Source organism: Peromyscus eremicus, chromosome 17 (assembly GCF_949786415.1).
Source record: "Peromyscus eremicus chromosome 17, PerEre_H2_v1, whole genome shotgun sequence".
Classification (NCBI taxonomy): domain Eukaryota; kingdom Metazoa; phylum Chordata; class Mammalia; order Rodentia; family Cricetidae; genus Peromyscus; species Peromyscus eremicus.
In genome coordinates, this window is record NC_081433.1 from 10,795,276 (window position 1) to 10,808,775 (window position 13,500).

Below are 13,500 nucleotides of genomic sequence, written 5' to 3' on the forward strand. Positions count from 1 at the left end.
ATAATTAAAAAGTTCATAAGATGATATATTTCCAAATTTATGTGTTATATTGCATCTAGTATGTGTCCTAATATGGAATCCCTAAAAAAATTTCCACAGAGTCACTACTCCTGAATGTCAGAAGTAGACAAGAATAGGCAGAGACATGAATGAAGAGACTAGAGACTTAGGGATGGTGTGTCATGGCATCATTCAGCTAATTAAATTTGCCTTGAAGAGAACCACATGGCTGAATGGATGTTGTAGAATAACTTCATGCTCTCAATGCTATTCTGTCAAAGCTGTACTTAAATCTGTAATCTACTTTCAATGAAAGACACAGTTAGGACAATGGATGGTCACACATCAGTCACTTGGGGAGACTCCGCTGGGTGGAATGATTCCCAGTTCACTCACCATAGCCAATGGGCAGCGATATCTTCCAGGTGCAGTCCAAGTTGTTGGGGTACGAGCCTGGGAACCCTGGGCTCAGGATCACTCCACTCATGCTAGTCAGCGTCCCTCCACAGGTAGCTGTTAAACGGAAGATGACAGGAGTCTCCTAGAGTTTTGTGTTCAGCAAGGATCCCTAACCTAACACAGTTGAATGGACCACACTAGAAAAGAGAAAGCCCACAGGGTGGTACCTAGGAATAGTCTGTCATGCAGAGCATGGATGCTAGTAACCCAGGGGCCCACCTTCCCTCTGCTCTGTGGGATACTTGGGAATAAAGATTCTTCTCCACTTGCCTTCTGGCACTATAGGCCCTTAGCAAAGGTCAGCTGGTTTAACAGTGTATTTCAAACAGTCATAAAGTCGACTTTGGCTTTTTAGCAGTTGTTTGTGGTAGTACTGCTATCTGTCCATTGATTGTTCACTTGTGCTCCTACTGCTGTGGGATGTATGGCAAATGTGTTGCTAATTAATCAATAAAATACTGATTGGCCGTTGGCTAGGCAGGAAGTATAGGCGGGGCAAGGAGGAGAATAAAGCTGGGAAGTGGAAGGCTGAGTCAGAGAGACACTGCCAGCCGCCACGATGACAACCAGCATGTGAAGATGCCGCCGGTGAGCCACGAGCCATGTGGCAAGGTATAGATTAAAGGAAATGGATTAATTTAAGCTATAAGAACAGTTAGCAAGAAGCCTGCCACGGCCATACAGTTTGAAAGCAACATAAGTCTCTGTGTTTACTTGGTCGGGTCTGAGTGGCTGGGGGACTGGCAGGTGAAAGAGATTTGTCCTGACTGTGGGCCAGGCAGGAAAACTCAAGCTACAACCTACTGTGTGGAAACAAATGGGTACGATCCCTGAAGCTCCACAGCAGTCATAAAGACTGTTATTCAGATGATTTCCACCCCCCATCACCCCATGACAGATGGATCATGTCCATGGAATAAGACATTAGCCTGAAGGTTCACAACTGGGAAAACCCTTCTCTTCTCCAGGATGCTCCAGCTCTGTCTGGTTCTGGGGTCCCAGTGTCCTTTTGTAGCCCTGGTACTCAGAGTCCATTCATTTGGAGAATGTAGCTCTCTGCAACCACTTCTCTCAGGAAATTCCATGTCATGAAGATGGAAAGTCTCTGTATTGTAATTATGCACATGCTGTGCTACTGTGTCTGATGTTTGCCAGTAAAAGAAACACAGCTGATTTTATAACAATGTAAACATCTGTTTACATTAGCCACAAGGCTGGTTCACCAGGAACCCTAGGGGTTGACCATTTGTGACGGGTTAAAAACACAATTTCATGTATTTTCAACTAATGAGGCAAATGATGTCATTTCGTGTCGAGAGGACAATGTGAAAAAATTTCTCTTATTCTAAGCACTCAGTTCATGTTTTCAAAAGCCTCTGCCAGAAAGCCCTGAGCATGTACTGGAGGGTCTTTTAATTTTCAAATTATTTTCAATCATCAAGGTTAGATAACTTTACCCAACAAGGGCAAATTTCATGTAAGGAAATATGTAAAAGCCGACCCTGGTGACTGTGGTTAGTTGCTCAAGACTGGCCATTGTAACCCAGGTTTAAACATTCTGTATATTCAAGAAATAACCTTGAAAATTTAAAGGTATCTTCTTCTGCTCTGAGTTATGATTCTAGACACCAGTGCAGATGAAATTGGCATGCCTGTGGCTTAGAGAGTAGCCCAGCAGGGAGCTGTCAGCAGATGAGAATCATGTGCGAAATGCAGGCTGCTTGGGTGTGGTGTCTGAGCCTGCACTGGGCTGAAGACATGCCAGTATGGGGGCTAAACCAAAGCACCTCTCCATGTAGGACCCTCTAGCTGGAAGGAGGGTGGATATGGTGTCCATCCACAGGGAGGACAAATAGAAAATAAGAAATGGCTACAAAGTCAGGAAGATGAGTGTCCAATAACAGTTACATTTCTAAGAAGGCCCTTCTAGTTTCAAGTATGACTTAAAAAAAATCTAGTGTCATGAAATATGGACATCTGTTATAGAGTCTCCACCCCTTCAGAGGAAGATTGGCATAGTTATCATGAGCAGGAGCTGGCACAAGGCTGGAGTTACAGGTGCCATCCTCAATGTTGTTATCCATCCTGAACACAGGGCAGGGACAGTGTGCTGGATCCCACAAACATCTAGATACCAGGCACAGGATGACTTCTTTGTGATGTAAGAGCTACCAGCACAGGCCAGCCTTGTACATATACAAAGAACGAGCTGATGTGTCTCAAAACAGAACTCCCTAAAGGTGTGACCACATCTACCTTGCTTTGAGATACCCAGAGAACCCCATTGCCACCATGCTGTGTTTTAAAAATGTTTTATGCATATGGGTATTTTGGCAGTATAAATGTCTGTGTAACATGTATGTAGCTGATATGCTCTTAACCACTGAGCCATCTCTCCAGTCCCAGGCTTGCTATGCTCCCTAATGGCCAGACAGAAGCTACTTCTTAGAGTTTCTGTGAACCCCTTTGCCCCGACCCTCTCCTGCTCAGCCCTCACTCATGCCATCTCCTGCTCAGTAAGCAGCCTATGTGGAGACCTACCAGCAAATGCTGCGTTCAAAAGGACAGGTGATCCTTGCTACAGAATATCAGGGACTTAGAGTTTTTTCTGGATTTATATATTTTGTGCAGGTTTTTCATGTTCTGGAACCAATAGACGAATTTTTATTTTATGATACAGGTCACATAATCTTGAGAACCCCACAGTGCAAGAAGTCTCCAGTCCCACCTGCCCCAGTATGAACTCTAACTCTGCTGGGGGGCCCTGGCAAGCTGCCTGCCCCTCCAGGGCTTGATGGGATATTAAAAACAGTCAGCATTAGTTAAGCTCTGAGAACAGAGCCTGGTGCTCAGCGAGAAAGTGGCTTATGTACCTTGACTCCATTAGTTCTGCGATTATAAGGAATTAGGACATGAGGCTTCTAGGAAGCCAGTGAGTAAAATATTATCTCTCTACAGACTCCAGCTCCTGACTTCCTCAGCTCAGATAACTCTGAATTTAACAGCTACAAAATGCTTTGATTTCTTATGTCTGTCTTCAAGGTTCATTGCAGTCATGTGTGAGTTTTGACAATGGGAGATCTCTCTGCATGCCTTGCTAAAAAATGTAAAAGTTGATGTAACTTTAGTATTTGCTAATATAAAAACTCATTAGAGGACATGTAAAAGTTATATGTCTTGCTAATGTAAGTTAGTTATTCAAATTCAAATAAAACAATTTCTTATAAAGCACAGAGCAAACACAATGTAATGTATGTAATGTAAATACAATCTGAATATGTATGCTGGGAGTCAATTCCACTTTAGAGCTGAAAGAATTGAAATTTCTTAATGTGGAAAATGGTAATTCACAGGAAGATGAGTGGTCTGTGTAGAGAATCCACAGGCTCCTTGCCATCCTTCAGCTTCTTCTTCTAGGCCAAGGCTGGAATACAGGCCTCTGCTTTACAAAGGAGCTTTTTGTGTGGAAGGTATGTTAATAGAGAAATTTATGTTTGTGTGTCACAAATAAAATACTGGCTTCTGAGGAAGAATGCTCCCTTGAAAGAGAAAATGATGGTGAATACAGATGGGAATTATTTCCTGAGCAAGGCCACTATAGAGCATGGAGTTCTGTTTGCTCACCATATTTGGGGCCATACATTATCCTCTGTATGCAGTCAAGCCAGTTAAACTGTGTATTCTTCAAAATCATTGCATAGCTAACATTTGTTTGGGAAGCAGGGAAATCAGGATGCCAGTGAAGCATACAACAGTTATCATCATGTTGACCTCGTGGACCAACACACTATATGATCACGGTCAACAGAGTAAATCCTGAAACTGGGACCAGCCCAGAGGATAATATGCCACAACCTTGGAAGTTGCTTGATTTGTGGACATAGATGGCCCTTTCTCTTGAAGCAGTCTCAGACAATAGGGACTGCCTGAATGGGATGTGGCCATCAGAGATCTGAATGTGACAACAGCCGATCCCAGTGTGGGAGGACCCTACAGAGTCAGAGAGCCTCTGCCGCAGCAAGCCAGGTTCTTAGACAGCTATTGATACAGCCCTTATTCTGGAATGCCAGGCTGTTAAACTGGGTGATGAACCAGGCATGCCTGTTGTTAAAGTCCTCTGGGCTGTGGGAGGATAATGTAAATGATATTAATGGTATTAAACCACATGAAGAGATAGCTAGCCCAGGCACAAGGGCCAGAGACTGAGAGTAGGAATTGACAGGTAATGTTAAGGTTTACCCCAACTCAAAAGCACCCGATTCCCCTCCATACTATCTGACTGTGATGTGTGGAAAAACATATCAAAAGTCATGTTTAAAAAATGCATGATAAACAACTTAAGAACATTTTATATAATGACAAGCTCAGTGTTGCTGGATTTGTTGTTGGCCACAGGCTCTGTCATGCCAGTTGACTAGAGGAGGTAGGGCTGGTGGGAAGGGTGAGCACAGTCTCTAGGATAAGGTCAAGAAAAGGAGATAGGCACTGGTGATGTCTGCAGTGTGGTGATGTCACCTACAAACTCTGGGGAAGCTAATGCTATGGCTCTGGTAAGGAGCTGGATACCTTGTGACTTGCACTGGGATGCCTTGGGCCTCGGGCATAGATTCTTCGCACTCAATAGGCAGTGGTTTGTCCATCACTGGGCCCTTTAATGTGGAATACAAACATGCCAGTTTCTAGAGATTCAATGATTTGCTTGTAATTCTGAGAGCTTTGCTTCTGCAAACATGCTTTTCCCGAGGCTAACAGCATGTTCAGAACACCACTCAGCCTGTCAGAGTTGTTACCAACTTCCTTCATACATTAATAAATGGGGATTTTGGCATGGATTTGAACTGTTTGGCACCTTGAGCTGGGAGACTCAGAGCTTCCATGTGTACACTGATCCAAAGTCCCCCCAAAAGCTGAACTTCTGAATTCCCCACGGAGGTGCTCATGGCATTCCTGTGACTTTACCCCATGTGACTGTGCTCTTTAATAATGTGTGCTTTGAGAGGGACAGTGTGTGCTTTGAGTGGGACCTGGAAGGGCAAAGGTGGAAGCAAGCTGGTTGAATGAGGATCACTCAGCAAGGGTATTGTAAGATGTACTTACCAATGCACAAGGGGGAAGGATAATTCCATCGACGGACAGTTCCCGGCATGCAGGATATATGTGAGCGGCCCTGTTGAAAAGAAAACCACCAAGCTTTTTTCTTAACTGTAGCACAGTGTTTAGAGATGAACAATATGGGCACCTTTCTGTGGATCTTTAAAAACCGTGAATCTGACTATTGTTAATGAGTTCCATTTGGAAATATCAATCAATCAGTAAACACAAACATGATCCTTTTCATTAACAAACTCTTGACTGTCTAAAAAGGCGACATTTCCGTTGACTCTTTACCATGCCCAAGAGGGACAAGCAGAACCAGGCAAAGGTTGTCTTATGACCCCAGCAAGAGCAACATCACAGCATTTGGCTTGAGAGGTGAGAGTGATTGTTGACAAATGGGATGAAGAGATAGGGTGATGTGCTAGAATTTGCTGCCAGCCCATTTGGGGGCAACTTTCCTGACTTTCTGCAAGCCACACATGTTCACTGTCAGTCTACCTTTGCAGTGTAACAGGCAGATCAGTAGACTCATGGCTGCTACTTGTCTGTCCTGAAATGAATTCTCACAACTCACGGTCTTGCGATCCCCCAAACAGCACCAGTACACCTTCCATTTTCAAAACTTGAACTTTCTCTTCTAAAGATCCAAACAACAGTAGAGAGATTTGTGAGGATGCTCTGTGCTGAACTCTCTGGACTATAACAGAAGGCTCCAGATCACTGGTTCTCAACCTTCATAATGCTGAGACCCTTTGATACAATTCCTCATAGTGTGGTGACCCTGAGCCACAAAATTATTTTTGTTGCTACTTCATAACTATATTTTTCTACTATTATGAATCATAATGTAATATCTGGTAAGCAGATGGCCTTAGGTGATCCCTGTGAAAGGGTCTTTGACCTCAAAGGGGTCGAGACCTACAGGTTGAGACCCACTACTCTAGATGACCCCTTAGAGGTGTTCTTACTTTTCTTTCCTGTGACTCAGTGACCATCTCTGGCATCTCTCCTCACCTTGTACATTTTATCTACCACCTACGAGTGGCGCTGAGGTGACTGAGGAAAACTGTACTGGAGTCCAGGGAGGCATAAACTTGCATTTATGGTCAATAAAGATAAGGTGGTTGATTTCCAAAGCTAATTATTCTGCCACAAAACTAATTTCTTTTCTCATTCTTCCTGGCATTTTAAAAATAGTTCTAAAGGAAGAATATGTTTACTTCTTACATCTGGTCATCAAATGGATGCTAAGCCATTGTCTTTACTACAATGCTTGGTTTTGAGTCAAGGTTCTGTTCTGTTACCCCCCCCCCCCCCCCCGGCCTCAAACTCACAATTCCTTTGCCTTGGTCTCTCAAAGTGTTAGGATTAAAAGCATGCACTAGCACATTCAGCTGAAAAGTATGTTTTTCAATAAGACAGTCTGATGCTAAAGTGAATGTGTTTATATGTTCTGTGGCCCATTAAATTACATTTAATATATTTCTTCCTGAATTATGGTTAAGTATAAAGTGCAAAAGCCTTTAAAGACATTTATTGAAGATTGCCAGTAAAATGGTCACTTATTTCAAATCTAGAACATATTCTGCTATGGACAGTACCATAAACATTGTGGATGAGTGATTTCAAACAAAATTTGTATAATAGATCAAATACAAAATTGGATACTGGAGATTTTATCTTCAAGATTTTACCCAAAGAGTAATTTTTGGATTTTTATGTTTTAAAAGAGCATGAAAACACATTTATGTTGTGTTGGTCTCAGAGGTCACTCAGATATTCAGGATTTATTGGCAGCACAACTGTGAATGTCTACCAGTTTCACTCTGTGTCATAGGTGTCTCTGTGACAACTACATCAGGAGCAGAGCTTTGCAGGACAGTGTGTGATCTGTGTGTGCGAAGTAATTAGTGTGTTAGTCAAATTGTGTTAGCAATAAAAGCAGCTCAGCATCCATTTCTGTTCTTATGGATATTAACAAATTTCTCTGCCACCCCATCCCCCAAACTCTGGGCTCAGTACTGTTCGCAGTAAAGACAATGGCTTGGCTAACATTTGGTGAGCAGGGCTAGGAAGCAATCTGATGTGTGTTCATAGGCTAGTAAATCTAGGAAGATGATCAACTCCATGTTATAGGAAATCTCTGTTTGAAAGAGGATTTGCTCTTCAAGGTCTTAAACTATCACTTTGAAGGGGAAGGTAACAGAAGCTGCAAGAGTCTATCTTCAACCCAGAGGAGCATGGACATCAGAAGAGGACACAGTGCAGAAATGTATAGCTCACAGGAGAAAAGTAGGCTGTATCTATTGTTATAACAAAAGCCAATAGAAAAAAGATGACACAAAAAGCACGTGGAAGTAGACCAGGAGGCTCTACATGTGGAGCTCATGATACAGGACACAGAATTATCTCTGCTGTATTAAGAGCAAGTACAATGCTTGTCTCGAAGAACCACCCTGATTAGTCTCCCCATGCCTGATTAAGCACCTGTTTCTGTCACAGAGCTACATAACTTTATGGGGGAAACTCAATTTCTACAATCCTCAATGTGGGTGTGCAGAGTCCATATGGTTAATGCTGCACCAGGCAAGATCCAAGGACTGTGGACTACAGTCTGAGTTCAATGAAAGTAACTATATGTAGTTATTTGCGTATATAACAACATTTTTTTATACTACTAACATCTACACTTTCCATGTACTGAAGCATGCTGGGGATTTAATAGACATTTTCTCCAATCATAGAGCTCATAGCTCATGTCATGTGGTTTGTGGGGACTGATGTGAGTTCTTATATTCTGACCTAGTATTTGCTAGGTGCTGTCTACTGGTACTTGATATAGATGTTTACCCAATACATGTAGAGAGATTAATTGTACATAGTGGTATTATTTCACTGCATATTATCCCACCTCTTCCTTCTCACTCAATCTGTTTAATGAAGTTAGGTGCAGAGCTTATCTCAGAGACACACCTTTAAGAAGACATCGAATTCAATGTTACAACAAATGTGAGAAATTACTCAACATATGAATTGTATGAAGAGTACAAACATGAATAGGATCAGTCATGACTACTGCTTTCTGTAATACATGGTTAGAACAGGAAACACAACAGAAAACGCATTCATCTTGCTGTTTGTCCATTTATAATGCCGGGCGGTGGTGGCGCACACCTTTAATCCCAGCACTCGGGAGGCAGAGCCAGGCGGATCTCTGTGAGTTCGAGGCCAGCCTGGGCTACCAAGTGAGTTCCAGGAAAGGCGCAAAGCTATGCAGAGAAACCCTGTCTCGAAAAACCAAAAAAAAAAAAAAAAGTATAATGTGTTTATGGAAATGTCTACATGATTTTGTTTAAAAAAACCTAAAAATTTATAACAAAATTTGTCTATAGCATTTCTTGAAAGTCATTGAATGGTTCTTTTGTCGGGAATAACTTGGGTATCTGGTAGTAATATACTGAATGGAATCATGGGAAACGCAAATGGGCTGATGCTAATGCTCAAAGCATAGCAGCATATCCCATCACTGGGAGCCAGGTAGGGGTTTATAGATATGCTGATACTGCCTTGTTCTTTAGTGTTTCTCTGCATGACTATGGGAAGAACACCCAACTCTGAAATAAAATCATTGTGAAAAATACAATGGTGAGGGCTGTTGAGGTGCTTCAACTGACTCTGGTGATGGTGGGTTTATAATCTGCAATGATAGCTCTTTCACAACAAGGAGAACAAAGCAAACTGGCTGCCTGGACATGACCTGGAGCCTGAACGTTGGGTATGAACACTAAAGACGACCATGCTGAGCCTCCCTCACAACCCCAAGGGGGCCTACCTGCAAGGTGTACCCGGGCTCGCACTGGAAGGAGAGCACATCGTTCACCATATACCGGTCTCCTATCTTGATGCCATTGCTCGGGAGAACGGGTTCCTGGCACGCAGCCAGACCCACAGCTAGAAGGACACAAAGACAGAGGCAGGGGTCAGGGAATGCCAACAACACTTCTGTCATCAACAGTGGAAGCTTTGCTTTCCATCACTTCCCGTAGAGACAAGCACAGGGTTCTGCACTTCCTGCTGTTTGACCAGAGGGCCTTACATAACTTTAAATCTAAGTCTCAAGCTGATTTTTACATAGTACCCTGATTCATTTACATCCTGTAAGAGATCCAGGTTTTTCTTAGATGAAAAAAAAAAAAAGGTCAGTTCCACATTTAGCTACATTTAGCATCCCAATTTCAATACAGATGCAACTAAGTGACCTTTTCCTGTTGCAGGAAAAGCCTGCAGTGGTGTTCTCTTATCATCTCTCGGGCCTTCTGAGGAGACTTTACAAGTCTGGAAATCTGGGAATTCCTACTCTCTAGGAAAAGACATATAAGAACACATTCATTCTCCCCTTCCCCTGCTTCCCACCCCCAGAAACAGGAACCAAGTCCAATCTTGGGTAAACAGGACCAATAATTACAGCCATAGAATTTTGTAATCTGGGTCTTTCCTTCGAATATATTCCTTATAATTATAAGTATAAAATATATAATAATAACAACATAATAATAAATATATTATAATATATAATTTAAGGACTATATATTCCTTATAATTCCCTTCATTCCAGGTACTCACAGATTGCAATAGAAATTTATCATATACTATTTGAATCCAGACCAAAATATCAGAACAATTAACTCTTATTTAACAGCCATAACATTCTTAAAAGTGAAAAAAAAATACAAGAATGGTATTTCATAGAATAAAACATGCAGTTTTTTTCTCCAAAAAGATTTGAGTGTTGTAAGATTGGTACATTCTGACGATAGATCGTGTGCAGCATAGATGATGGTAACTGTGTTAATTTAATTAAGACTCTGTTTTCACAGCCCAGAGCTGTCTATAGATGCAAGCTGGCTTCCATTCTTCCAGTGTTCCATGTAAGAGGAGAAGAGCTTCTCCAGGTGGTGAGTCTCCCTGTAATCGTGGACTCTTGCTCATGTTTTGGAACATGACAGGAACACATCATGTCACATAGGAAGGAGTCTTGGGTGGTGGGGGCACTAGTTAATTTAGAATCAGACAGCCTTGGTCCAGCAGGGTCATCCCATCCTTGAGTTTCCCTTCATGGTGAGCTGTGGTGATATATTGTGTACCCTAATAAAATCTGCCTGAAGATCAGAGAACAGAACAAGCTACTAGATTAAACATAGAAGCCAGGCAGTGGTGGCACATACCTTTAATCCTAGCACTCGGGAGGCAGAGATGCGTCTGGATCTCTGTGAGTTCAAAGCCACCCTGGACTACATGAGACTGACTCAATCTAGGAGAGAAACAGAGCCAGGCAGTGCTGGCACAAACCTTTAATTCCATCACTTGAGATCTTGGGAGGCACACAGGCCTTTAATTCTAGCACTAAGAAGGAAGTGATGGCTGGGTGGAGAAAGGTATATACGGCATGAGGAGACAGGAACTGAAGGCTTTTCAGGATGAGGAGTCCTAGAGGTAAGACATGACAGTAGCTTGCTCCTTTCTCTGATCTTTAAGCATTTACCCCAATATCTGGCTTTGTATTTTTTATTGAAAGACCATTTTAAATTTTAGCTACTGTGAGCATACCTACTGACAGCTCCACATGCAGAGCTACCCACTCTGTGCCAGCTATGCTGCATCATCCCTTAGGACTTCATGCACATAAATATACAAACAATAACAAGGCAATGATGAATTTGATGAATTCGAAGGGCAACTTCAATGGTAACACATGTCTGCCTCTACCCAGGGCTCACTCACATGGGCACAGGGGCTGGACCCCAACTCTAGACACCAAACTCTTGGAAAAAGCAGACACCATCAAAGAAAGTACTGTATGTGTTTATAGCATAGCCACTGAGACTGATGCTCCCCACTCTAATCCCCCAGAGAGCCTTCCAGCTGATCCCACTCAAAAACTTAAGAGAAGTCTTTGCTAATCTAGCCACACAAGGAGATGGTGTAGCCTTTGCCCGTGGCTTCCACAAGGTGCCAGCATGTTTCCTCCTCTCTGTGAATCTGAGGCTGCAAGCCATGCATCCTAGACCATCCAGAGATCAGTGCCCCTTTCCTTCCTAGTGGGAATGTCCACCTGAGCCCCTGCTGTTGAGTTTGGGCTGGTCCATGAACTTGTTAAAACACTTCACACCACGGCGTGCAGCCATTCCATATGAGAGAAGCAGTAGCTATGAGATATGTCACAAAAATTTCCCAAGTTAGATTTTTCCCTAAATAGCTGTTTTTAAGTATAAAACACAATTTGCGTTAAGCTGCAATATGTTGTATTTCTAACACAGATTTTAAGCCATTTAAGGTTTTTCATAGAAGATAAAACTGCCAAATATAAAAAGACAATTACACAGGATATCACAGCTATATTTAAAATCCATACACTAAAGATTATTAGCAAGATCATTTTCTCTCTGTCTTTCTCCCCCCCCCCCCCCCGCCGTGTATGTAGCTTCATTTTTAAAATTTCACTAAAAATATAATAAAATATTATTGAAAAATACTTAATTAAAGTTTGGAACACTATGAAGTATAATTTATGATCATTTGACAACGGCATCACTTTGGAACAATTCAGGTTTTCAAAAGACAGGGCCAAGAACTAAGTTTTCTTTTTTTTTTTTTTTTTTTTTTTTTTTGGTTTTTCGAGACAGGGTTTCCCTGTGTAGCTTTGTGCCTTTCCTGGGACTCACTTGGTAGCCCAGGCTGGCCTCGAACTCACAGAGATCCACCTGGCTCTGCCTCCTGAGTGCTGGGATTAAAGGCGTGCGCCACCACCGCCCGGCTAAGAACTAAGTTTTCAATAGCAGAATGTTCAAAATCAAAAAGGAAAATTTACTGAGATTAAATTGGTAAATATTTATTGAGACTAAAATGGTAAGGAGTAATACCAGACATCAATAGCTGAGTTGCCTCCCTTCTGCATGCTGTATAATGTGTTTTTCCTTTTTAATGTATTTTTATTATATGTTGATTTATATGCAGTTATTGCATATTAATTGGGTTTCATTTTCTCATTCTTTAAATTCTATACTGTAATTGAATTCATCCTCTGAAAAAGGTAATATCGATATCTATCACCACAGGAAATGTAGCATGTGTTTTCTAATTAATAACAACACACCAAGACCTCATTTTTGTCAGGGAGTAATATGGTGAGACTGAGAATGTTCCACAAAGATATCATGATATTTGAAATGCAGAAAGAAGCACCACCGTGCTTTTCCTCCATCTCAGCACCTCCCACGCAGTTATGTATGTTAGAAACTAAGAATGTAAACTCTCAGCGTATGTAGGGGTGGTTTTCAGTTCTCTCATTTATCTGGATATTTTTAAAAAATATATAATTAATAATCAAAATATGAAATAAAAGCGGTGTGACAAGCATCAAGCAGGGTGGTATGCAGTGATGAGTCTAGGCCAGCATGAGTGTATCAGTCTACCTCAGGTGAGGGAGGACACTCTTTACCAAAACTGTCTTGCACACTGAGTTGGGAGAGAAATATTTGCCAGAGGTGACTGGACTGTATCTCACATTAAGCTTTGAGTAGATGCATCGCAGGGGTGGTGGAAAGCCATACATATGAGTTTCTCATCAAGACAAACATATGTCTAGGAAGCTCCAAAAACATGGAAAGGACAACCTACAGACTGGTTAAATGGGGCATGGTGTTGGAACATGCCTGGAAGCCCAGAACTCAGGAAGATGAGGCAGAGGTATTGAGTATTTGAGGCCACTAGGCTATATAATGGCACTCTGTCTCAAAACCAGATAAATACAACATAATTTTTTTTAAAGTTGATAAATTTAAATATAACAAATTGATAGGAAAATTCTCCACTAATGTTTCAGAGGCAGCAATGTCTAGGAAGAAGAGACTGGAAAATTATTTGCAAGATTTTTGACAGAGTTTC

At 41.8% G+C, this 13,500-nt stretch overlaps 1 protein-coding gene across 1 annotated transcript in view; it reads right to left on the minus strand.

Moving 5' to 3' along the window:
* Csmd1 (CUB and Sushi multiple domains 1) overlaps positions 1-13,500 on the minus strand; it is a 1,274,530-nt gene that overhangs the window by 131,973 nt on the left and 1,129,057 nt on the right. Inside the window, 3 exon segments of the mRNA XM_059244994.1 lie at positions 397-513; positions 5,557-5,626; positions 9,389-9,507. Of these exon segments, the coding sequence (XP_059100977.1) occupies positions 397-513; positions 5,557-5,626; positions 9,389-9,507 (306 nt within the window).